This window comes from Gasterosteus aculeatus, chromosome 10, assembly GCF_964276395.1.
Source record: "Gasterosteus aculeatus chromosome 10, fGasAcu3.hap1.1, whole genome shotgun sequence".
Taxonomy (NCBI): Eukaryota; Metazoa; Chordata; class Actinopteri; order Perciformes; family Gasterosteidae; genus Gasterosteus; species Gasterosteus aculeatus.
The window spans coordinates 1,013,424-1,039,293 of record NC_135697.1 but is presented as its reverse complement, the minus strand read 5'-3'; the positions used below and the strand labels follow the sequence as shown (position 1 = coordinate 1,039,293).

General features: G+C 44.8%; 3 protein-coding genes across 7 annotated transcripts in view; 2 read left to right on the top strand and 1 right to left on the bottom strand.

Annotated features, from left to right (window-relative positions):
- Positions 1-1,412, top strand: part of LOC120826901 (immunoglobulin superfamily DCC subclass member 3) — a 28,533-nt gene extending 27,121 nt beyond the window's left edge. Inside the window, exon 15 of the mRNA XM_078081260.1 lies at positions 18-1,412. The gene's annotated coding sequence lies outside the window, so the exon portion shown is untranslated. The remainder of the gene's footprint in view (positions 1-17) is intronic.
- Positions 1,413-7,816: 6,404 nt separating this feature from the next.
- Positions 7,817-15,450, bottom strand: gnrhr1 (gonadotropin releasing hormone receptor 1). 2 transcript variants are annotated; one of them, XM_040189314.2, is made up of 4 exons: positions 14,363-15,450; positions 12,490-13,020; positions 9,910-10,111; positions 7,817-9,262 (listed from the first exon to the last, which is right to left on the bottom strand). In XM_040189314.2, exons 2-4 carry the CDS (start codon positions 13,003-13,005, stop codon positions 8,847-8,849), a joined length of 1,134 nt encoding a protein of 377 aa, XP_040045248.1. In that variant the 5' UTR covers positions 13,006-13,020; positions 14,363-15,450; the 3' UTR covers positions 7,817-8,846. The 2 variants fall into 2 exon arrangements, with proteins under 2 accessions (XP_040045248.1, XP_040045245.1); XM_040189311.2 differs by having other exon boundaries at positions 12,490-13,006; positions 14,363-14,674.
- A 1,416-nt stretch (positions 15,451-16,866) lies between these two features.
- Positions 16,867-25,870, top strand: part of gatad2b (GATA zinc finger domain containing 2B) — a 34,591-nt gene continuing 25,587 nt past the window's right edge. For 2 of the 4 annotated variants that reach the window (XM_040188328.2, XM_078081263.1), the window contains exon 1: positions 16,867-17,137. The gene's annotated coding sequence lies outside the window, so the exon portion shown is untranslated. Of the gene's footprint in view, positions 17,138-17,278; positions 17,615-17,707; positions 18,064-25,870 lie in introns of those variants that run through there. The other 2 variants (XM_040188326.2, XM_078081261.1) reach the window with 2 other exon arrangements.

The window sequence follows — 25,870 nt, the reverse complement described above, 5'->3', positions numbered from 1 at the left end:
AGTTGGTTGCCCTTCAGTCTCTGTATGGATCCATTCAAAGAATATCATAGCCAGCCTTGTATTTGTAATGTCAAAAACAAAAGGGTGAGAATTTAAAGTCCTCAAGGTTCACCTTTTACTTCTGAGTGTTTTAGGTTTACTCAAAGAACAGTAGAACACAATACATTTGCTTTCTGACAAAACTCAAAGATGTTAAAATAATGTGATACCAAAAAGTGTGTTGATATGGATGACCCAAAAAGTCACGTGTTTTTTGTAGTTTTATATGCGTAGATGTTATTTTTCTTCTGTTTCAAACCATTCATTCCTCTAAGTCTTTTGTTCTTCCTGTTGTGGACAGGAAAGGTTGCCAAAGCAAATGTTTGCTTTTTTTGAAAGTTTGTCATTGTTATTATAATTATTAGATTGGATACCTTTAATTGTGTTTATTTCAAATGTTTTCTTTTTTTGACATGTGGATGATATGAAAATGATTGTTAGTATTACCTCGTGATGGCCTTTAAGAAATTGATGTGAGTTTTCCAGAGACACTACATTTAAGGCTGGAAAGCCAAACTCATGTGTGCCCTGAAGAGCAAGCGACTAGAAACGAAAGAACCACAAAAGAAGAAAGAAAATAGTAGAAAAGTAGAAACTGGCTGCTAGTATTAACGAGAACCAATGCTTTAATGATTAAGTGCTTTTCCTTGTCCCGAAGTTTTCCACTGGTGTGTTGTAGCCAACAGAAAACCTAAAGCTTTAACCTGTTATGACTGAGGCTGAAATGAAATGGCTTGGAGGTAAAGGAGTGACTGAGGATGAGCTGCAGCTGGAAACAGAGACCAAGCTGTGATCTGGAAGGCTTTCACGCTATATTTATTTTACATCCACGCAAATGACAAAAATCCCTCATGGTTTACTTTGCACCTGCTAAGGTTTGTCACTAAAATACAATAAAGGGAGATGACTGAAATTGCTTAAAACTATACAATTTAACCATTGGAGAATGCAACTACATTTGTTTACCATTGCAAATGAATCAATTAATTCATACTTGCCCACTTTAAAACACTCAAAATATTATTGTACCCAATGGCTACAATAACCACAGGGGGTGAGAGGGAATATGTATTTTTGTCTGTTGTTTTGTCTGACCCGTTATTTATTTTCCAATTTTCCAATTTCCAATAGCCAAACTTTTCTCTGAAGCAGGGTGGTGGTTGTTGACAGCTACATTTAGACTCAATTTAAAACTAATCTTACTCAATTTGCCCGATGGTGGAAGCAACATATTCTGCTCTCTGAGTCTTGCCAGACAGCTTGGTCTCTGCAGACTGTTCTCCCTGAATGTCTGGACTTCACTTTTTCTCCCTCCTAAATTACATTCCATCATGCCTAAAACCAAATAAAGAAACATTTTTTAGATGAATAAATGTTGTCTAATTTACTTAGCTCTGTCAGCATTCACATATGGTGTCTTCATACGTTTCACGTGTATTTTCTCTGCAGACCTGATAATCCGTTGTAGTTGTTCCTGTCAGACTTTTTTGCCCCGTGCATCGTCACTGCTGCTTTTCATCGCCTGTTTATCATATTTACGGATTCCTTCCGACAAAAGCTCTTCAATCTGATCCAGTCTCTCGTAAACATTCTTCGTTTTAATAATGGCGATATTGTGCTATGAAACCGGAAATGTGAGGCGTAAAGGATGTAGTTCGCAGACCAATCGCAGCCTTGCGGGCTGCGTGAGGCTTGCGTAGCTTTTTACGCTAGTCTAGAAAAATGGGCGCACGCAAGAAGGGGTGAAAAGGCACGCGAGGGGCTCTTGCATTTTGCAGGATGGACAGATTACAATGGATGTCATGTGTACAGAATGAATAATGTAAAAGATGTACAATACATTCAATTCCTATAACAGAAATGACTCAAATAATTGCGAGTAGTAAGCCAGGTGTACGGCAGGACTACTGTAGGGAGAATTTAATACAATTCAATTCATTTTATTTTGTATAGCCCAAAATTGCAAATTACAAATTTGCCTCAGAGGGCTTTACAGTCTGTACACATATAACATCCTCTGTCCCGAAACCCGCACAGGAAAAACTCCCCAAAAAATGAAAAACCCTTCCAAGAGAAAAAAAGAAACCTTAGGGAGAACGTCAGAGGAGGATCCCACTCCCGGGATGGACAGACTACAATGGATGCCATGTGTATAGAATGAACAATGTATAATACATGCAATTCCTATGAGAGAAATGATGCAAATAAAGTAACAAGCCAGGTGTATGGCAGGACCACTGCAGGGACAACCACCATCAGATAGAACCACCATCCACAGAAGCCTGTGGGGAGGGAGAGCACAGAGACTTTAGGAGAGGTAATGTTGGTTTATGATTACAGAATATGATTAATATTTAAAATAATGATGATCAGGATGGCTGCACACAGCAAAATCCTTAGAGTTAATTTTCCGGTGTTAGGCAAAAGTGTTGAAGTGCAGAGTTGAAATCACACTGCAAAACGTGGATTCAACTCTTAGAGTCAGTTGTACAAGCTGGAGTCATTATTCAGTGTCAAGATCAGATTCATTTGCGACACTATTAGTAGAGTTACATTAACTCTTTGATAGGTTTGAAATGTACAGTGCGTCCGGAAAGTATTCACAGCGCTTAACTTTTTCCACATTTTGTTATGTTACAGCCTAATTCCAAAATGTATTAAATGTATCATTTTCCTCAACATTCTACACACAACAACCAATAATGACAAAGTGAAAACTGTTTTTTGCAAATTTTTTCAAATCTGTTAAAAATAAAGAACGCAAACATAACATGTACATAAGTATTCACAGCCTTTGCCATGACACTCAAAATTTAGCTCGGGTGCATCCTGTTTCCACTGATCATCCTTGAGATGTTTCTACAACTTGATTGGAGTCCACCTGTGCTAAATTCAGTTGATTGGACGTGATTGAGAAAGGCACACACCTGTCTATATAAGGTATCACAGTTGACAGTGCATATCAGAGCATAAACCAAGCCATGAAGTCCAAGGAATTATCTGTAGACTTCCGAGACAGAATTGTATCGAGGCACAGATCTGGCGAAGGGTACAGAAAGATTTCTGCAGCATTGAAAGTCCCAATGAGCACAGTGGCCTCCATCATCCGGAAATGGAAGAAGTTTGGAACCGCCAGGACTCTTCCTAAAGTTGGCCGCCCAGCCAGACTGAGCGATCGGGGGAGAAGGGCCTTAGTCAGGGAGGTGACCAGGAACCTGATGGTCACTCTGACAGAGCTTCAGCATTGTTCTATGAAGAGAGGAGAACCTTCCAGAAGGACAACCATCTCTGCAGCACCCCACAAATCAGGCCTGTTTGGTAGAGTGGCCAGACGGAAGCCACTCCTCAGTAAAATGTTTGCAAAAAAGCACCTGAAGGACTCTCAGATCATGAGAAACAAAATTCTCTGGTCTGATGAAACAAAGATTGAACTCTTTGGCCTGAATGCCAAGCGTCATGTCTGGAGGAAACCAGGCACTGCTCATCACCTGGCCAATACCATCGCTACAGTGAAGCATGGTGGTGGCAGTATCATGCTGTGGGGATGTTTTTCAGCAGGAGGAACTGGGAGACTAGTCAGAATTAAGGGAAAGATGAATGCAGCAATGTACAGAGACATCCTCGATGAAAACATGCTCCAAAGAGCACTGGACCTCAGACTGGGGCGACGGTTCATCTTCCAATAGGACAACGACCCGAAGCACACAGCCAAGATAACAAAGGAGTGGCTTCGGGACAACTCTGTGAATGTCCTTGAGTGGCCCAGCCAGAGCCCTGACTTGAACCCGATTGAACATCTCTGGAGAGATCTGAAAATGGCTGTGCACTGACGCTTCCCATCCAACCTGATAGAACTTGAGAGGTTCTGCAAAGAAGAATGGGAGAAACTGCCCAGAAATAGGTGTGCCACGCTTGTAGAACCCTACTCAAGAAGACTTGAGGCTGTAATTGCTGCCAAAGGTGGTTCAACAAAGTATCGAGCAAAGGCTGTGAATACTTATGTACATGTTATGTTTTCGTTCTTTATTTTTAACAGATTTTCAAAAAACAATTTTCACTTTGTCATTATTGGTTGTTGTGTGTAGAATGTTGAGGAAAATAATGAATTTAATCCATTTTGGAATAAGGCTGTGTGAGATGCATGTAGTGGTAAAAACATTTTGTAAACAATTGTCTTGTGCTAAAAGCCAGGTCTCAGTGGTTGACCCTGAGATGTAGAGATAGAAAGATTTAGGGTTTGCAGCTGTGTTTGGGGAAGGGGGTTAACTTGCTCTCACAGACCTTCGATCAGAGGAGCATTGTGTGTTACCAAAAAATACCCAAATAGCAAAGCATTTATTTGCAAGGCAAATTAACAAATTGGCAAAGGTGTAACAACAACACGAGGACCAGGGATCTAAATGCAACACTTTGTTGTGTTTGTCTGTTTACTTGCAATGCTTTTGACATGGCCACCGGAAACTTCATGGTCCTTTTATTGTTTCCACTGTCCCAAGCAAAGAGACCCCTTAACATCCTACAATCGGTGCAATACATTATTTTCTTGGCTTCAGAACCTGCAATGAGTTTATTATGTTAGACGTGTTTGGAGAAGCATGTAACGGACCGTCTCATCCAGCCGAGGAAACGCTGCCTGCCGTCGTCAGAGAACAGAGCAGAAAGGTGGATCTCTGCTGGCCGACAGTCTTAAACGGGTCTTCATGTTTCTCTGAAGCACCGCGGCTTCAGCCTGCTAACAGTCAGCTAAACCGAGACAGCTGAGCTAAACTAACGAAGCGCACAATCAAACTCGCCGAATCGTAAAATAGTTGTCGCGGTCCGTAGTCGGTCCACAAGAACCACCGCTGCAGCGATGCAACCGAGCGTGTTGGGTTCGTGGATGACGTCATCTAGACACGTTAATATCCGCCGTACTTTGGCTGTTGTCTGTTAGCTGCGTGCGGATTTAGGGGGAAAAAAGTATTGTGACTTCGTCAACCACCAACATGTTCGTCTCGTTAACGAAAGTTAGAATAGATTTTGTCATAGTTTTTATTTTTTAAGATCGTTTTCGTCACGTCTTACCCCCTATTTCCACCAAATGCGGAACGGCTGCGGAACGGCTCAGCTGCGTGACAGCTCCGTGTTTCGTCGTCCGTCAATACCCACCAGGTCCGGATTTGTTGCGGAATGGCTGCGGCCATGATTGACAGCTGACGTCACGAGGCCCCATGTAATCTCGCGAATTCTGGTGTGATCGCGCGATATGTAGTTTCTATAAACTTCTAAAAACTTCAACAGGCCTGTCTCCGCCCATTATGACGTTTTCAACGTGTAGTGTAGGGAAATATGATCCGCCATGAGCACGGTGTATTTTATTTTGAAAGTTAAACAGATCTTTTATTTTGTTTCTGGCTGTTCTGTTTTTTTGCTTGACTTCCTATCCTGCGTACTTTGCCCTGTAGTGCTGCGGAGCGCTCCGGCATCCGGCAAAAATAGAAGCTCTGCGTATTTGCCCCGGAGGGCTACTGATCGCCGGAGTTGGAACTCAGCCGCCCCGCAGTCAGTGGAAATACACACATTGACTTTAATGGAAACCTTTTGACTCCACCGCTGTGCCGGAGCCGTTACGCAGCCGTTCCGGAGTTGGTGGAAATTGAGGGTTAGTCTCGTCTAGGTTCGTTAACAAAAATTTTCGTCATAGTTTTCGTCGACGAAATTAACACTGCTGTGCAGCAGGTGTCAGCAGGGCTACGGCAGGTGTCAGGACCAGGGTCCAGAAGGAACTGCGAGAAAGCACAAAAAAACTCTCTGAAAGAAGCTGAATTAGTTATGTGCATAAATAAAACATGGATTATTGTAGAAAGAGAGCGTAAGAGAGGCGCTCGGTGTGTCCTAAGATGTCTTTGATTTCTTCCATTAACTGTAATATTGCTGCCTCACCCAAATGCGTCATGATTTTGTCTGTACATACCTTGGAATACATACTTAGGCGCACTATACGCAGCCCCTCCCGTCCAAACTTCCACTTTCCTGTCAGGGTGTGGGGAAGGCAGGACTCAAACGCAGACTTTCAAAAAACAAAAAGACTTAGATAAGAATAGTCAAAATACAAACGGGGCCAAGGGGCAAAAATGCAGACGGGAACCAGGAACATTCAACAATGACGCCACAAGTGACAAGAGATACACAGGGCTTAAATACACTAGGGAGGTGCAGGTGATTGGACACAGCTGGAAACCATCAGACAATCACAGGGGATGACAGGACAAGGCAGGAAGTGAAGTTACCCAGGGAGGCAAGAGGCTGAAAACTACAAAATAAGACGTGAAACAAACCCAAACCGTCACAGTACCTCCCCCCCCCCAAGGGCCGAATTCTAGACGGCCCTAAACCGGCAGAGTGCAGACCAGGGGCGGGAGGGAGGGAACCCAGAGACGGCCGGGGAGTCTCCAGGGATCAGCCCGAAGGGCGGTCAGGAATCTGGTTCCGGGGCGCCGACTGCAGTACACAGGAAGCCGGGGTCGCCGGCTGGAGAGCACGAGAAGCCTCCGGGGTCGCCGGCTGGAGGACACTGGAAACTTCCGGAGTCGCCGGCTGGAGGACACTGGAAACCTCCGGAGATGTGGCTGGAGGACACTGGAAACCTCCGGAGTCGCTGGCTGGAGGACACTGGAAACCTCCGGAGTCGCTGGCTGGAGGACACGGGAAACCTCGGGAGTCGCCGGCTGCGCGGCGCATGAAGGCTCCGGAGTCGCTGGCTGGAGGGCACACGGAACCTCCGGAGTCGCCGGCTGGGGAACACAGGGAACCTCCGGAGTTACCGCTGCTCAGCCCCCGCCATAGCCCCCCCCTCAAGGGGCGGATCCCAGACAGCCCTCAAATTACCAAAGGGAGGGTGGGAGAGTCAGGGGAGCGAGTCTCGGGGCCGGAACTGGTCGAGTCGGGGGAGCGAGGCGAGGAACCGGATCGGAAGGTCGCTGCTTCCTCTTCCAGGGCTCCTTCTTCTGGGGTTGAGGAGGTCCCGGAGCTCGAAACAAGCTCTTTGATAGCTCCTGGGACCAAATACAAAGGTTGTCTTACGCTGCCAGAACGGGCTCCTCACATCCATGTAGTCGAGTCCGTAATCTGGCAGCGGGTCTGCTGAGTCCATTTGTGGTCGCGTCATTCTGTCTGGCAGGGAAGGCAGGACTCAAACGTAGACTTTCAAAAAACAAAAAGACTTTAAATAGTCAAAATCCAAAAGGGACAGGGACACAAGAGGCAGAAAACTACAAAATAAGACATGAAACAAACCCAAACCGTGACACTTTCCCCCGGCTCTCCCGTGAATGCACATGCATGACACTGTCTTTTTTAGTTTCTGTGACAGGCAGTCTACGCTTTCACTCCACTGCAGCTTGTTTGTACATACTCGCTATGCTTTTACGCGCGGATTGTAAAACAAATACGCCTGGAGTGGGCGAAAAAGCGTTGTGGTATGTGTTATATTATGTTAGAAATGCGGTATTATGATATTTGTAATTCGATATTACGTCATATGATATTTAGTAGTATCAGTCGTATTCAAAACATACGTTTTCATGAGATCAAAAGGAACAATACACTGCATTGAATCAGACTGCCGTTCATGAGTGCTACATGCAATCACTGACATGCTGTTCATATTATTGGAACATGTCGTGATTCAGAGTGATATGGCAACTCTGAAACAATACCACCGGGCATGCTGCATAACTAAAACAATTAAACTGAGAACCCATTTTCCAGTGGCGGCTTAATGAAATGAATACGTACACACGTTGTTCACATTTATTAGTCAGACTGGCTGCATTAGGTTAAACAAACATTGGCCAAATGACCAAAAAGATACATTACTTTATTTAATGCTTATTTATTTTATTATTTATTTATTTTATGCTGTGGTACTTTTAAGTCGCAGTGCTGTGCTAATTCTCAAAAAAACATTTACGTGATTTGCATGGATGAGGAGGGAGGGAGGGCTCTATGCCACTACATGCCGTACTGAGATCGGTTAATGCCGTTCTGAAAAAAGGGACCTGCCGTTGTGAGATTGCAATCTCGCCGTCACTCAAATATACATTGTTTCGTGGATTAAAGGAAGAGGAACCGGAGAGACTGACTTGCAAACTGGATACGAGAGGAGGAGAAAGAGGGTATACTGGGCTAGGCGGGAATCCAAGTCTCCCGGGTCAAAGCCTGATTCATCACCAGGACCAGATCTATCAGACTTCTATATCGATGAAGTTCCTGAGATGCAATAAAAGGCTCTAAAACAGCTACTAAGTGGACCTTTGAGGTCAGACTATTTAGTCGTATTAAGTTATGTCTGAGCCCCTTTAAGGGCACATGCTGTATTAATTCGTGCCCAGAAAATTCTATGCGAGTTTTAAAAGCTTTCATTCATACAAAACACACTGCATCTGTCACCATATAGAGTGGTGAACATATATAGACTGCTATAATTTTAAACACGCAAAAATGTATCCACATTTATAAATGAGGCAAGCTATTCAAAACCCTGTTGTGACAGGCATGACTGAAAGTATGTCCTCTCTGAGCATATATGATATACATATTTCAAATTACCACTTTTTGCACAAATAACATTGTTGCTAGTCACATCCAGGACCTTGTTAAATACAAATATAATAATATGCATACAGTCCAACCCCTTATGTGTTTGTTGACCACAGGTCTGAAGGGTCCCACAGTTCGAAACAGTTCCATAAAAGACTAAAATGTTCAGCTTCCATCATGGATGAGCATTAAACGTGCACTAGGACAGCGAGTGACATCCCCAATTTTTAATTAGGATTCCCACTGTGTTGGTTTGAGCTCAAATCGGACTCCATCTCCATAGCAACACCAGCTCTCGCTCCAGACAGACGATCCACAGAGCTGGGGGAGGCATTGTTGATTTGGCGACCACGGCAGCACGCCACCACGTCGGCAATGTCGGCCCGGAAAGACGGTGTGTAGAAACTATAGATGACTGGGTCACAACATGTGTTCAGGTTGCCAAAGACAAACAAAATGTGGTGCACGTACTCAGGTGTGTGCTGGATAATGGCTGGTTGGAACCAGTACCAGATCCCTAAGAGGTAGTAGGGAGTCCAACAGATGACAAAGGAGCTCACGATCACAATGGTCATCTTGAGGGTCCTAATCCGGGCTTTGGATATCATGTCAGTTCCACTGCGTCTCAGGCAGTGCTCACCATCTGAACACACAAAAACATGGCTCAAATATGAGAGAGAAAAAACCATACATGTCGTAAACATAAGCAGATAGGTAAGCACAACCTTATCAACTTCATGTGGAGATGGAAATTACCTTTGGTCGGGGTTTGGACGGATGCATTGCTGACTGCAATAGCAGCTTCAAAGTGTCTACTTACTTTTACGTGTTACAACACTATTCAAAATCAACAGAATAGGCCCCATCTCACATCCTAACAATCAACTAGAAATCCCTTTTTCTACCTGCGGTTATAAACTTATTGTATGACTATTGTAGTAAATCAGAAAAGAGGACAATCAATCAAATACTAATCACTAGTAAGAAAAAAAACATTGTGAGTTCATCAAGCAATATTAAGATAGTCAAAAACGAAGATAATAAAGCATTACCAAGACAGCCATCACAGAGATTTAAAATAAAAAGAAACTACACAGACACTACACTTTGAGTGCTAACTACACTTTGAGTACTTCAGTAGTTCAAGTTAAACATAAACTTATATGATCTATGCTGAGAAGCCATGATGCTAACTTTACTAGAATGACCTGTGATGATGTCATCCTTAATTGCATTGCATTGTTGTGTATGTATATGGCCTCAGATTGTGTTTCACAAAGTGTCACACACCTTTTCCCTTGTGCATTTGCCCATTGATCTTGGTGAGGATGCGGGTGTAGCAGAAGGTCATGACGAGTAGAGGGAAGACATATAGTGTCACAAAGTGAAACATATTGTACGCAGTCTTCTGCCAGGGATACTGGAAACTTCCATGGGTGACACACTGAGTGAAGTCTGCTCCGTCAGCTTTAATCGCTCGAAAGATGAACAGCTGAGGATTAGGAGAGTGGAAATAGATTAGGAAGGAATTGCCACAGAAAGAAATGCAATTCTATTTTCTTTACACAGAATGTGTCTTGTATTTGTATATATTAAACCAATTGTCCAACGATCCACGCAAACCAGGAGCTTATTTGACCCCATGTTGGGCTAGTTCAGTGATTCCCAAAGTGCGGTGCGGGCATCTAAGGGGTGCACGAGAGGAAACATGTAATGGTGGTCTAATGGAGTAATAATTCATGTTAAATATAATTAGTAAAAAACCAATAGGATTTTTACACAAAATAGGGACATGAATTATAAAACTACCTTTTGCGAAATAAAAATGTTAAATGTACAATTTAATAAATAAATAGGCTACACATCAACTCCTCCTTTTACGTACACACTAGCTAACGTTACCCTAGTTTGTGCAGCTAACGTCAGCTAACAGCCAACTTTTGGCTTGGCTGAAATCAGGAAACTGTCAGGTGGACATCTGAAGCTATCAGTCGCGAGAGGACAGGGACAGGGAGAGAGGCAGGAATCCGAGGCAATAGAAACGGAGAGTTGATACTCACGTCTCTTACTCGCTAACGGTACCCGTTGGTGTTTGCAGCCTGAGCCCCTGCGTGTGAAATCCTCAGATGGACTCTTCCCTTTTTATTCATATCTGTTTCTAAGACTATGAATGTGCCGCTGTGTTCGTTACATTACACGTCTTTACATTGTTTACTGTGTTTAAGTAATTTCAAATTCCCCTACCTCTAATGATCAGTCGTGATGTGTAACTTTACATTTTTAATTTTAAATAATTTAGCCGCTATGTCTGGTTAATTGTAAATGGAATATGATGCAATCTGTCTCTGAGCCTGTGCGAGTATCCTCGTCCTTCTTAATGCTTCTTTAAAGTGACGTAACTGGAGTTTATTGAAACTTTGTTGTAGTGTTTCAGGATGTTGATGTGAGTTTTTTTGTTTTTTTCCTGATTCAGAATTAATATGATACAATGTTACAGTTGCCCCTTTGTTCTGTCTGTGTTCACACTGCAACATTTAACAGCGGACTAAATATTGTAAACAAACATCACACGTGAGCAAGTTCTGTCATTGGTCCAATTGTAATGCAGCTGAAAATAGACTATTTCTTTTTAAGTGTGGGGGATTGGGGGTGCATGAACCCAGTTGGGATGTAGAAGGGGGTGCGTGGCCTAAAAAGTTTGCGAACCGCTGGTTCACAGCAATCTGCTAGTTAATAGGACCGTGTCAGCTGGACGGAGTCCCGCGGGGTTGGTTACTAACTCTGGTGGTCGTATACATTAACAATGGATTGAAAATACTGTGCATTAAGTAAATGGTAAATGGCCTGTACTTGTATAGCGCTTTTCTAGTCTTCTGACCACTCAAAGCGCTTTAACACTACATGACATCATTCACCCATTCACACCCATTCACACACTGATGACAGGAGAACCACACACAGTGACACCTGCACATTAGTCACTAACATTCACACACTGTAGTCGCAGCTACAGGAGCTTGCCCAAGGACACATCGGCATGCGGGTCAGCCGGGCCTGGGATCGAACCGACAACCCTCTGATTGAAGGGCGACTGTAGGTGAGTGGGGAGCACAGTCGTCCTAGGTGCCAGTGCTTTGAGTGAATATTGAGATAATGACAGCGATGTCAAAGAGGGCCACTTAAAATCCCCATCCTGACGTAGCCTGCCCTCATACTCTGTAAGGATCAGCTTGTCACCACTCAATCTGTCAGCTGTAGCTCAAGGAGGACAATCTGTCGAGATGAAAGCACAACGCCTCACTACAAATGTGCTTCTTTGTCACTTGACAGACCCCCGGATAATGATACGGTAAAAATGTGGAATTGTTCCAACACATCCATTAGTGGGCCATAGGCTCAATCACTGCTGTCACTTTAGGCAACCAATATTGACTAAAAAGATGTTGTTTAATGCGGGTATTTAAATGACCCTCACGTTGGCATATAATTATTGCACTGCAACTAATGATGCTCTATTTTTTCTCAGGCTTCAAATACACCCAGTTTAAGATTGAATCATCCAAAAGTGTTCCTGTAGGAGTGTGTCGTTCATGCACAGTGCTACTTTTATGAACGTTGGTTGCATCAAACTACTGCGTAAGGGCTGATGGTCAGGGTAGTTAAAGACATCTACATTCACCCACACCCTGGGGAGATCAGGTGTGGGAAGACAAACGTATTATTAGCTAACATTTAAACATGGTTAACAAGGTGTGTCCAGTCCGAGTGGCACTGTTTGATAGTCATTACCTCATTGATAATCCTACCAGTGTTACTCATATGTGTGGACACTCAGCACTGCCCTCGTGTGTAACCTAGAACCTACTGTACCTGTGGAGATGCCAGCAGCAGGCTCAGGGTCCAGGCCACCAGCAGCATGCGTCTGTTCCTGAGCCCAGCATCGAGAGAATCCAGAGGATGGAGGATGGCCCGATAGCGGTCCAGACTTACTACCACAAGTATAAAAGCAGCTGAGTGCATGGCAAATAGCTTGAGGAAACACAGTAGCTTACACATGAAATCCCCAGCATACCACTGCACTGTAATGTTCCATACGGCATCTAGCGGCATCACCAAAAAGGTCATCATGAGATCAGCTGAGGCCAAACTGGCGATGAGCGGGCGTAGGTGTGCTGCCAGGCGATAACCCCGCCCCCAGCATACACTGATCAGGACCGACAGGTTACTGCCAGCAGCAAAGACAAACAGCACAAGGGTAGCTGCTACACGGCAGCGGGCGGCCACTGTAAAGGACGGAGCCTGCCAGGGTCCAAGGGAGGGTGGAGCAGACGTGTTCAGCAGGGAGAAGCCAGGTGTGGATACCCACAGAGACAAGTTGCCTGTCATCCTGAGGGAGAAAACCTGGGTGATAAATGGTTTTTACCAGTGAGACACAGCAACAGAGCACTGGCAGACAGCTTTATTGTATATGTGTTTGGTGGATTCTATCTAAATAAATGAGAAACCACAAGAAAAGAACACCTGGACAATACCTGTCGTACTGCGTGAAAGGGAACAAAACTAGGTGCAGTGGCCCATCGACATTTAAAGATCTGTAGGACAAATTGCCACTACAGACTGTACTGTGTATAAAAAGTGGACGTAGTCATAAAGATTCCATACAACCCGACCTATTTCCACCTAGATCCTCCCTGCTAGAAATAATTCAAGTTAAAGTAATTTCCTCATTGACTCACTTTTCAGAGCTTGAGGTTGCCATCTGTTTGGTCTTTAATTTCAACAGCTTGTAGCTTCACTTTCTACAGGGGATTCAGGTCAAAATAGCCACAAGTCTTAGGTTTTGATATTAAAGTTGTTTTGCAAATACTCTATAACTACATAACATATTAAAATTGGTAACTAATCATACTAATACTTATTTTTCTTCTTAGCATTGTTAAGGGCTTTAGCTGCAGTGACATCATTGAAGTTTTTGAAATAATCTCTCATTAAGAAATAATTCAGTAGCGTCTGTTTCAGTGAATGTGGATGCATTATTCCATTGCCGTAAGGATTTAGTAAACTGAAAAAATAGCACACATGTTTCTCACAGATGTGTACGTGCAAATAGCCAGTACACAAGCCCTGATGAGGAGCCATAGAGAGTCATTAGCAGTTTTACATTCTTCACAAAGACTGTTTTCATGACAAAACTTTGTTGGCAAGCGTGTTCCATGCCTCTCTACGTCTTGTACACCAAGTGTACTCAACCTAGTTGCCAGTTGAGGTCTTTCATCTAATTGGTGTACTTCTGACGTCAGGAGAAAGTGTGTTTTGATACTCATCTAAGCCATAGAAGCCTATGACTGCTTCAGAAAACTCAATTGTACTAGAATGCCTCTATTTCTAACCTCATTAGGGTGGTGGTGAGGTGGCGCCCTCTGGTGGTGGATCACTGCAGCTCTTCATGTGTTGCTGCACCAAACAGCGCAATGTTCTTTACCGTCCAGGTAACGTATGTAACCCGACACAATGGACATGATGACGACCCCAAACAGAAGTCCTGTCTTGTGTTTAGTAGAACGGTCTAAGTGGCCTTCTTCTCTCTCTGACACTTCGTTTCCATTCTGTCAGCCCCCCTATATGTTCGATTGCATTATGGGGGAGACGCGCCCTCACCCCACCGGCCTGCACACACTGGTACTGACTTAAACACACTACAGCATATGGTAATGCACAGCTTAGTGCTGTGAAGTGTTCTCACCTGGAGAGGAGCGCGGTCCGCCGGTGCTGGTCGATGGGGAGAGGCGCGGAGCGGAGCTCTCCAGCGTGCTGATGCGTCGCTTCGCCCCGCAGCTCTTTGTCCTCCGCGGCTTCCACTTTCTGATACATCAACGACCCCACCGCTCCATCAGCCAGCCCGCCCTGCACGCACACACACACACACACACACGCACACGCACTGCCTTGTGCAGTGGACGCCCGCGTGACGTGCGGGGCGTCGCAGTGGTGGACACCTTAGTGACGGAGAGACATGGGTTCCAATTCCGTGGCTACCTCTTGATTTGCATGTTAGGAGAGAGATGTCTCCGTAGAGTTGTCAAGGTGCCTGCGTCCTTTCATTGTCCTTTACAGAATTGATCGGTGTTGCGGTTTGACTTACTGTCAATACTGTATTATGGATCCCTCTGGGTCTAAGATAAATAAAAATAACGTAATAACTTATCTTTGTGAAAGAGAAATCCTTTCACAGAAGCGATTCCTGAAGTCATAACTGTTTCCTGGTCTATATTGGACCTATCTTACCTAAACTTGAGAAATGGTATATAGCAGCGATTCCGTGGGCCGCGAAGGTACTGCAGGTGGGCAGCGAGAGGTCATTTACAATAAATAAATAAAATGTTTTTAATTTTCAATTTTGAAAAGTTTGAAATTAATATGAAAATATTTATGATGCGGCACATTAGTTATGTGAAACGTTAATTGATGAAGCACAAACAATTTAAACCAACAGATTAATAAAACAATAAGGCTCTCGCTCGAAACGGCTGCCGTTATTCAACAAAAGGCGCCTCCAAACAAACCAATGTCACATGGGGCGCCCTCTTGTAGTATTAAAGTAAATATACCGCATTTTCCGCACTCCAAGGCGCACTTAAAATACTTTAATTTCCTCAAACGACAGTGCCTTATAATCCGGATCAATTGGTTAATCGGTTGATCCATACTGGTTGTACACGGCGCTCAAGGCGCTCTGCCAAACACGCCAAAGCTCGTCTACGACGGCGAGATGCTGAGCGGCGCTCAAGCGCGTGAGATATGGAGCTGCTTTCAGGGCGCGTCGGAGAAACAAAGCTGATGAGATAATGAGATTAAAGAGCGAGAGACGGTGCCATTTTCTTTACAGTAGCTGAACCATCTTAACGGGGAACATAAGTTATTCTAAAAGGAGCCCTTGGCGGGCGACGTGGCTGGAGACCAGCCGAAGATTTAAGGTGTGGATGGCGAGGGGGGCAGCGGGAGCGGACGCACCTCGCAGCATCGATCGGACCCCGAAAGCACCGTCTCCACATCCCCCCCGACGTCAAAGTCTAAAATAACTGTGTCCCCCTGTCGATCGTCCGCGTCCCCCCATCGGCTGGGCCACCAGCGGCACCTCCCCTATGATTTTTAATGGTCTGGCCCACGGTCCACTTGAGATCAAACTGGGCTGTATCTGGCCCAAACCTAACCTAAACCGAAGATTTTTTACGAGAGAATCAATCAGATTGAAGAGTTTTTTGTCGGTAATCCGTAAATATGAGCACTTCTACAAGCCGTCATTGGCGGACTATAAGGACGCCTGATGGCCTCTGATTCACGGAGGGAGATCTCCACAAACGTCGGTTTGCCGGTCGAGGGGAACAAAGTTGTGGAGGAAAATACGGGACAAATGTGAACCAGGAAGTGAAACGAGTGCATCGACACAACGGTGCGCAAATACGCAGACGCAGAAGCATGCGCCAGCCTTCATGCATTGCATGGTGTGGAGAATCACTTGTGCATGGCCCGCCTTCAGCTTCTTCAGGTCTTCATCTGGTGCAAGAATTGCAATACTACATTACTTCTACAGGCATTGAGCATAAACACAGTCTACAGTATCCTACATAAACAAATTGGTTATTTTTTATCTTTGAGTGGCATTTTTGGGGAAATGGCCCATATAGTGACATGTAAGTTTAATGAAATTAGTTTTACAAATACTTACATACAGATGTTTTCCCCTTAAGCTTTGTTCTGCTTTACTTTATTAGCAATGGTTTGAGAACAGGTAATGCTCACATATTTTATCAATACAACAATCAATATAAACATTTATTCCAAAGGTGTTCAGCTCAAAAAGGTGAAACTTAAATATTTAATTTATCCTCCGTTCAATAATTCCCATTCCCAAACTACAAATAAGGGTCACCTTGAGAAGTGTTCCCCCCGTTTGATGTCATTGTATATTCTTTTTTACTTAATTGTATTTTTGAAAATTAATTACATAGGGGTCCCAGGAAAAGCAGGGCTCTTACTGAGTGGATTATCCTACTCAATCAAAAGGGAAAAAAAATAATGTATAAGTGCTCCCAACATGGGTTATAGGAGTACCATAGATCTTATATAATATGATTAAAAATATCCATAAGATAAAATGACCAATACAATCGAATACAGGATAAAACAGAAACACAATGAATCCTGTTTTACTGTAAGCAAAGTTCACCACTAGAGGGAACAGTCTCCAATATGAACAGCTGCTACCATCAATATCTAACTTCATTCATTGTCTCCGGCCTGAAACCAGCGTTGTTACATTCTTTTTATTACAGAGCTTGACTGCGTCTCTTGATCGATTTGGTCTGACTGCGGGACACTGGAATGTAAGAACACTGCTCAATTCCGAAAAGAAGCTCCGAGGATCCTCATGTAAACCACGTCTTCATCCACAGACACGTCGGACTGAGTGTCAGTTCCTACTCACACGGAGCAAAGGATGCTGTCCTACGGCGTAAAGGTGATTAATACGATCAGTGCCGACACGCTTAGTATGTCATGTTGTCTCTCCTCAGGTACACAACAGCCAACCCCATGTGCATCTGCGCCATTTACACAGACAGCCCGTGTCTTTAAATGAGATCATTGACAATAGAGTCACGGCAGTGAGACGTCAAGCTGGTCACGTGGTTCCCTGTTCTAGCCGACAGACCTGGACGGGATTGTGATTTGTGTGCAAATGTGTTCAGCGATCGTGTTGCGACCCGCGGCACGGAGCCGGGCTGAAGACCCTTTGTGGGGACATCCGTTGATACAGATACGCTGTGTGTTCCGTTTGGATTTGACTAATGACGTTTCTCAGCTGACATCCGCACTGCTGTCAACGATCGGTTTTCTCTCGGTAACGTCTTTTTCGTGCGAATGTGCGCGTGCATAGGAACACCGGTATTTTGAATTGTAGAAACCAGCCTTCTCGCGAGCGGTGACTCCAAACAAGGTAACAAGTACTCGTGTTAAAAGCTTAAAAATAGCGAGTTACGTTAGTGAATGGAGACGAACACATTGTTTTCTAACATGGTTTTCTGTCCAGACCCAGACAACAACATTACTACCAACCAATCACATGTCCCTCTGTCTTCACCGCGGAAACAAGTGACCAATCCTAGGCCTTAGTGCTCCAGCGAAGCGAGTCGGAGGACCAATCAGCGGTCTGTCTGGGCCTGCTGGGGAAACAAACAGCCAATCAGCGGTCTGTCTAGCCGTCACGGAGCGTGTGTCTGACCAACGAGCGGTACGTCTGGCTGCACCGGGGGGGTAAGCGCGTGCCGAGGCCCAATCAGCAGCTCAGTGCTGCCTACCGGTGCCGGGGACTGGTGGTGAATAGCCGCTGAAGAACCGGACCGTGAACCCGGAGACGGTACACACTGAGGCGGGAAGGAGACCCAGGTGAGTCCGAGGATGTGAGCGAGGCCTGGCTCCGGCGGGAGGTGTTTTGAAATGGCAGCGGCGGGATTCACGTCGCGGCCGGGCGTCCAGTTGTTGTGTCGTTTCCCCGCCGGTGGAAACGCCGACAGACAATAGAGCGGCTTCGCGTCGCTATTTATTGATGCGGGCTGACATGTTGGCGAGCAGTAGCCGTCGCCTCGAAATGCTCATTCGCATTTTAATTTCAGAAACATAGTTGCGTGTGTAAATCATCGCCGACTGCTTGTGTTTTGACGAAAAGCGAAGTGCTGGAGGTATTGTGGTGGCATTGTGATGGAAACCTTGAGCGGAATGCCTCCAATCCGTTTCATTGTTTGATTCGGAGTCTCTGGGGGTTTTCGCCGAGCGAAGAAAGAGCCACATACTCCAGTTCACGCTGTTCTAACGAGCCCCGGGGACACGCGACGTGTTTCAAACCGTTTTATCGAAGCTAAAAGTAGGAAGTGGGCGATCGGGACGCGCGTGCAGGAGGCCGGGGTCGCTGATGGCTCCGCAATTAGGTAGGAAAATTCTAAATGCATCAGCCATTTACTCAACGGGCTCCATATGCACCTAAATGGCTGCCTGGCAGCGGCCGGCTGTCTCGGGCCGAGGCTTCGCTGCGGATTCACGGCGGTGGATGTGTGTGTAGATGGCGATACAGACCCACCAGCGATCAATATTTAATGTGTGCTGCTTATTATTCTGCAGTATTCCGGATCTATCGGCTGTGTTTGCCACAATCGGTCTCTCCTCCGGGTGTCCATGAGTCACACGCAGATGGAGACACATAGGACTGCTGTCTTTGGCACTGCATTTTCGGCTCAAGTGATGTTATTGTTACCTCCCTCCACTACAAAATGTTCCAAGGAATGTGCTTCATGTGGGTCAGTTGAGTCCCAGGTAGCACCTAGAATACTTGTTGTCCACGTTCCACCAGCTGGTTGTTTCTATGGAGGTGAGCATCTTTCCACAGCCGAGCACAGAGGCTCTGAATCAGTGTGGATGTGAAGCAGCCCCACAGCCTTTGGTTGTGTCGAACAGTTGGCAGACCTTGATACACTCAGCCCTCCACTCCCATTGTGGAAGTGGGTCTGTGTGAATGAAAGGTCCCTGCTGCTGGAGAGTGTGAATGAACTGGAGTATTCTCAATGATGGAGTCCTTCCTCATCCTATTTCCAGTAGCGTGCAGATTTTCATTTTATAACCGACTTGTGCCGCCGCTCAGGCAGAGTGTGCTGGTGCTTCTCATGAATATGCAGTGAAACAATGGCGATTTGGATGCCTGTGGACCAGGACACCACAATGTCTTGTGGGGTCTGTGGTACGTAGAGCTACCACATCCCAGGTATTGATAATTGGGACTGTGATAAATGAGCGGATAACCCCCCCCAATAAAATGGAATGGGAAACACTGCAACATTAACAAACATTTCTGACCAGGAACCCTTAAATCTTTTTATTTCTATGACTGCTTAAAGATGTGGAACGTTTGTCCGTCGAAGTGTATTAGTGGTGGACTAAACTGGTAGACACCGATTCCCCCTCACAAATTGTAGTCTAAACTAGAACACACATGTGGACTATGTTTTCGATGACCTTGCTATTTGGTACATGATAATTGGACTGTACTTGTATTAAGGCTGCACAATGATGGCCAGAATCACGATTTATTATCAATGTTTCCACTTCCAATCTTGTGCTACATCCTGGCTGAAGCACACACCTTTGCATCAGACTGGTCCTCCTCACAGGGCATCTCCTAGAAGGAAAATATAAAAGAAATAGTATCAACACTTTTTACTCAAAGTTCAATCAACACAAAGCACCGCTTTCACTTCCATGTTGGGCTGCATTCCAGCTAATGTAAACGTGTTTTGAGTGGTTGAGCAAGTTGGTGGTTTTGCTATGCGGCGCATACACAACTTTAACACACTCCGTGCTTTGTTCTTGGTTAACATCACTTGCCTTGAATCCCAAAAACTTGGAGACAACGGATGATGATCGTGTGAGGGACTAGCTCCTCGCCTTCTGATCCAGTCTGCGCTCTCTTCCTGTGTCACATACCATCATCAGAGTCCACTGCAGACAGAACTCTCTGATTCTGCTGCTGCAGGGCGCACATGACTCCTCCCACCCTGTTCTCCGCCTGGTGGATGGCTCACGGCTGGTTGAGGTGCTTGATTTGATATGTAGCAGAGCACACATTTTAAACGTCAATGTCGCTGACAATCATGCTCATTTAATTGTGGCAGCCCTGACTTGATTATCTCTTCTTTATCACACGTTAGTCACCGCCTATCAGTGACTAACATTCACACAACGTAGCCACAGTGATTACCTGAATCCAAATGTGAGGATGAGTGCGACGATGTGGTCTGTGGGGGCCGCATTATTGGCCGGAGGACCTGCTTCAATGCTTTAAATGCAGTGTTTCCCCTCGGTTTACAACGTGTGTTAGTGTATTAGTCGAGGGGTAGTAGTCACTCTGCTGCTGCGAGCTCCCACGGACATATTCATGTCAGTGTGGAAAAAATAAATGATAGGGGAAACACTGAAATGGCCCACGTGGTCGTTGCGGCTGCATAAAGACCGACTAAAGATGATCTCGCAATTCTCTGGGACCTCGTTTACAAGGTCAGATTCTGACAATCCAAAAACCCTGCAGTGATTGTCCGGCTGCGTGGAAATGTGAAAATAGTGGAGTCTGAAGTCCCTAAACACGTGTGAACAACCCAGCAACACTAACAATGTCATTGGGGACAAGCTGTCTGCTAATCCCATTTGTATGAGTTGTGGTGTAGAGACTAAAGACACACAGAAGACAGGTGGAGGCATGCAGACAACCTTCCACCTTTCTGACATTCGATGTTGTTTAGATCAGAGGTCCGGCAAATCTAATTGTAAAGCCTTGAGCGTGAAAGAGGCCTGTGCAATTTGTTTAATGTGCATGAATATTTTGTATATCTGGATTGAAAAGTGCAATCAGCACTCAATGAGATACAAAAAGACAGCGTTTTACACCTAAATGCCACTCTTCGATCAACCTGCTAGAGCCTGTGACGTAAAACAAACGGCATACACAATTTGATTTCCTTCATCTACATAGCGACGAGTACTCTGCATGTCAAAAACTCTGATTGGTTACGGGGATAGAACCATCTCTCACCAACTCGTGTTTTCTCTGTTCAGAACCGCGTAACATGCCTCCGCTCTTTTAAATGATTCTTTACAAGAATTAAATTCTTCCATTTCTTGAACTGGGTTAATTTTTTAAAGATTCAATTTCTGATGAACATGAATGAGTTTAAACTGTTGTGGCACAGCACCATCCGATTGGTTGTCATATTTCATTTTCAACATCACCATAAAATAAAAATAAAACCCTTTTAAGTGATTCATCGTATTGAATTATCTAATCCATTGTTATTCATTTAACTCTTTAATGGAAAGCCTCAAAGGTGAGATTGCTGCAGCTGCTTTGATAAGGAAATGAGTTATTGTGGTTTTATTTAAGTACCCACTTTAAAAGTTCCTCGGCACTACTAGTTGGCATAATGTACAATACTCCAGTGTGCATCGTAATCAATCTTTTGTTTTTCTATGGGTCAAAATGATGAGGATTTTATAAGCAAAGAGGAGACTCCACTGATGAAGACATTGCAGACAGCGACTTGTGCATGTTTGCGCACACACACATACATTTACCCCCTAACCGTATAGTGAACAGTCACAACAATATCAAATCACACAGCTTCTGTTCTCATTTTTGCCATATTTTCTCACATTGTTGTTGTGACAAAAATGGGGTATATTGGTTCAGTTGTCGTCCTTGATTCAGATCTTCCACCCTGCTAGTGTCCCTTTTAAAGTGTCCTTGGGCATTAGTTTGGAGTACTGATCCCACTAGAACAAGCTGGAAATAACTGACTGGGTATTTAAATGAAGAAGATGCAAAGAAAACCTTATAAGGACGCGCAGATGGCCTCCAATTCATGGAGGAGATCTCCGCAAACGTCTGAGTAAATAAACAAACCAACGACTTCCACACACAAAGACATCATTCTCTGGGTCGTCTTTGACAAAAAACGTTACTCCACCAAGTGTTCTGGGGTGAGTTGCTTTGCAACACGTTCTAAAGACTTAGAACCATGAATTGAAAACAAGTCCATCGACACAACGGTGCGCTAAAAGCCTCCGTTGCAGAAGCATGCCGGCGCCTTTATGCACATGATTGTTATGTCATGTATGGAATTGCTTAATCCTTTTTTTTCTTTTTACAAAATTTGAAGTAGTAGTGATTAGTAACAAATCTGAAGACCTTCGTCTGTATGCATCACCTTTTGGGTTTACATAATCTGCTCTTGGAGTGGGTGTGGGTGGTACCCTTTAACTGGGCACTAATTGATGCGTGGTGTGTGACGAATGCACAGGAAGAAGCACTGTGTGTGCTTACTGTATGAAAAGAAAGAGTGGCCATTATTGTCACGTGATGGTGAATAATCATTGTTACATGAACCAGGTCCAAAGGCTTGCTGCATTTGGGCCCTTTAGCATACAAGACACTATTTTCACTATTTGATTACTGCTGCCGAATAACATAAGATGTGGATTCAGCGATGTGTTGGTGTACACACAATGTGCAGTTCGAATCTGCATCCTGACCACATTGTTTTTAGTGTCTTGCCCATCGACATTGAATCCAACCCGCTCACCCTCACCGAGCCAGTAGCCTGTTTATTATCTACTAGGAGATTCATGTGTTGAAGTTAAAAGTACGGTCTTTGCCTCTGAGAACCAGTAGAGTAGAGTAGGTTAGGATTAGGTTACAGGTACCTGAAAAAATACAATGCTTGAGTACACATAACTCAGTTTGTACTATCCATGATCCGCTTCGTTATTTCCTCCCTCACAACTCTGCTGTCCAGAGATCTGTACCTAAAAGTAACATCTGCTCCATATGTAAAGCGTTCACCCCTGAAATACCCAGAATGCAGTGTGACATGACAGTGAAGTGACTGTCCAGGATTAGTGTGGCCCGTCTGTGCTGTGTATTGACCACTGTGCCTCAGTCTCATGTTCCCGCTGCTTTTCTCTTCCCTTCTTTCCCCTGGTCTGGCTGCTGAAGCGGTGTCTGCCCCACCCTGTGGTCTGAAGTTCTGCACTCCGCCTTTTCTTGTCAAAGTGCCAGGCCTTAAAGGAAGATTTTCCTCATTGCTCTGAAAACACCAGGGTGTCTCACACACACACACACACACACAGACTGTGACGTCTTGACCACTAACGGCTACATATTAAGAGACAATTCCATACTCTGAGGTTGCAAACCGGCTTAGACTGGCTGACTCCGTTTTGGCTGTGCTCTGTTCCCTGTGCAAAAACAAATGGAATAGTGAGGATGTTGCGTCTGTTTTTAAAAGGCACAGACTTTTAATCCACAGCAGGAGTATCACTGCAACAAGAAATCCATCCGTTTTCTGGCAATAACAAATCAGTGTTGACCACAGGATTTGTTTCTGTGGGAGAGTTTGAGGGAACCCCTGAAAGAAGTCTTACATGTAAAGGGAACCACGTGGATCTAGTGAAATTCCTAAGCAAAATGAAGGGGCTCCATCTGGGAAGAACGTTGAGCTCTTTTTACTAGTCTGCTCTTGCAATAGTGGAAATGACACTATAGGTACAGGTAAGGATACGGTTTCAGAAATAAGAATGCAGCTTTGATGTCATCATTACTAAGCTCTCCTGCTGGTTTTAACACCCAGTTAATGCTCACATGTATGATTATCAGACCAGTGACTAGAAAGGAATAATGAATAATCTCTATCACATCCTTTTACTCCCTAGTCTTGGTATGTTCCTCTGTTTGCTGTTTCCTTTTAGTATCTGTGTGAGTGGCTTCTCACTCACATCATCTGCTTAGTTTCATAACCAATTAGTTCTCTACTCCTTTGAGTAACGGAATCATTTTTGTGACATATCATAAATGTTGACAAAGCAGAATCTTTCCCTGCGTTTGCCCAGCAGAGCTTCAAACATCATCTCTGGCCCTTTGCGAGGTGCTGGTGACATTGCTGTCAATGCAGGAGAAGCTTGTTTCCAACGTGTCTGTCTGTCCTGAGCGGTATGTGTCAGACAGACCCATAGTGGACGCAGATTGTTGCTGGAGACACCCTGTCCCTGTGCTCCTTAAGTGACGCCATCCGCTTCATCCATACAAACAGTTAGGCGGTGCTGTGGGAGAGGGCCTCTGCTGGCTGAAGTGTGTTGGTATGACATGAATCTTCTTTGCTGTTACCCTGCTCTTTGTCTCCAACTGTAGTCGCCCCTCCTCTCGACCCCCCCCCCCCTCACATCAGTACCCTCACACGAACATGCACAACCCTACCCCTCAGGCGACAGCAGAGCAGGAATTGATTAGTGGCATGGCTTAAAAATAGACGACTGGTTGTCATAGCAACGCCCACAATGAGCTGTTGTCTAGTTTAATAAAGAGCGGCGTTGTGTCTGAGTGCAAGGTGTGTGTGTGTGTGTGTGTGTGTGTGTGTGTGTGTGTGTGTGTGAGAGAGAGATGCCTTCCATTACAGCCTGTGTAATTTTCACACTGGCCCTGCTGGAAGTCAACGCAACAAAACACCATCTTCATCCCACACGCACCACCTCCAGTGCCAATTACAGGTCTGTTGCTACGAGCCCCTTTCTGGCCTCTTTACTGTCAAACGTGTGTGTGTGAGCGTGTGTGTGAGCGTGTGTGTGAGCGTGTGTGTGAGCGTGTGTGTGAGCGAGATCTGTCCTGTTATTCCAAAAATTGTGAGTAAAACAATAAAATAAATCCTTGAATGGCATAATCGAATATTGTACACACCCACAATGAGCCAGAGGTAATTCCATTGGTTAGCACTACTCCTGGCGTGCTATTGGTTGGTGAATGTTGCCTCACCTTTTGGCGAAATTTGCCGTTTTGAAACCAAAATAGGTGACCTACGTGAATCGTGTAGATGTGATGAGTTTTTTTGGGGGGGCGGGGCATTCATATTCAGTGAACTGCGAACAGGTGCGCGTGTCAGAAGGGAGCGCGAGATTCAGTGCATTGCGAACAGGGTGAGCGATTGTTTTAATATTTTCTGGTATATCCAAGTAAAGTTACCCAGGAGCTTTGTTGACATAGACTTAGCTAACGTTAGCTACAGCTTGGTGAATGGAGTCATTTAACACAGCAGGAGAGAACGCAACCTTGGCCAGCTAGCTAAATGGTTAGAAAATGGTTCGCTAACGCTACCGATGAACGAATCGTTGACCCGAAGACACGGTCGGAAGGTGAATTTATCTTCTGAGCACTTGTACAAGCCGCCATTGGCGGACTATAAGGACGCCGGATGGCCTCTGATTCATGGAGGGAGATCTCCACAAACGAGGGGAACAAAGTTGTGGAGGAAAATACGGGACAAATGTGTCCTTGATGAAAAGCAGCAGTGTGGATGCACGGGGCAATAAAGTCTATGATGAATAAATAAAGCAACCAACGACTTCCACACACAAAGACGTGACTCTCTAGGTCGTCTTCAACAAAACACGTTACTCCACCTGTTGTTCTGGAGGTGAATCTCTCTGCAACACACGCACGACTTTACAACCAGGAAGTGAAACGAGTGCATCGACACGACGGTATTGTGGTGTTTCACCCTGTTAAAGAGTGTTTGTTGTGGGTTATTCATTGTTATAACGTTATAACCATGACTCAATCAACATGTAAGACAAGGAGCTCCAACCGCTGGGCGCTGCTCCATGACGT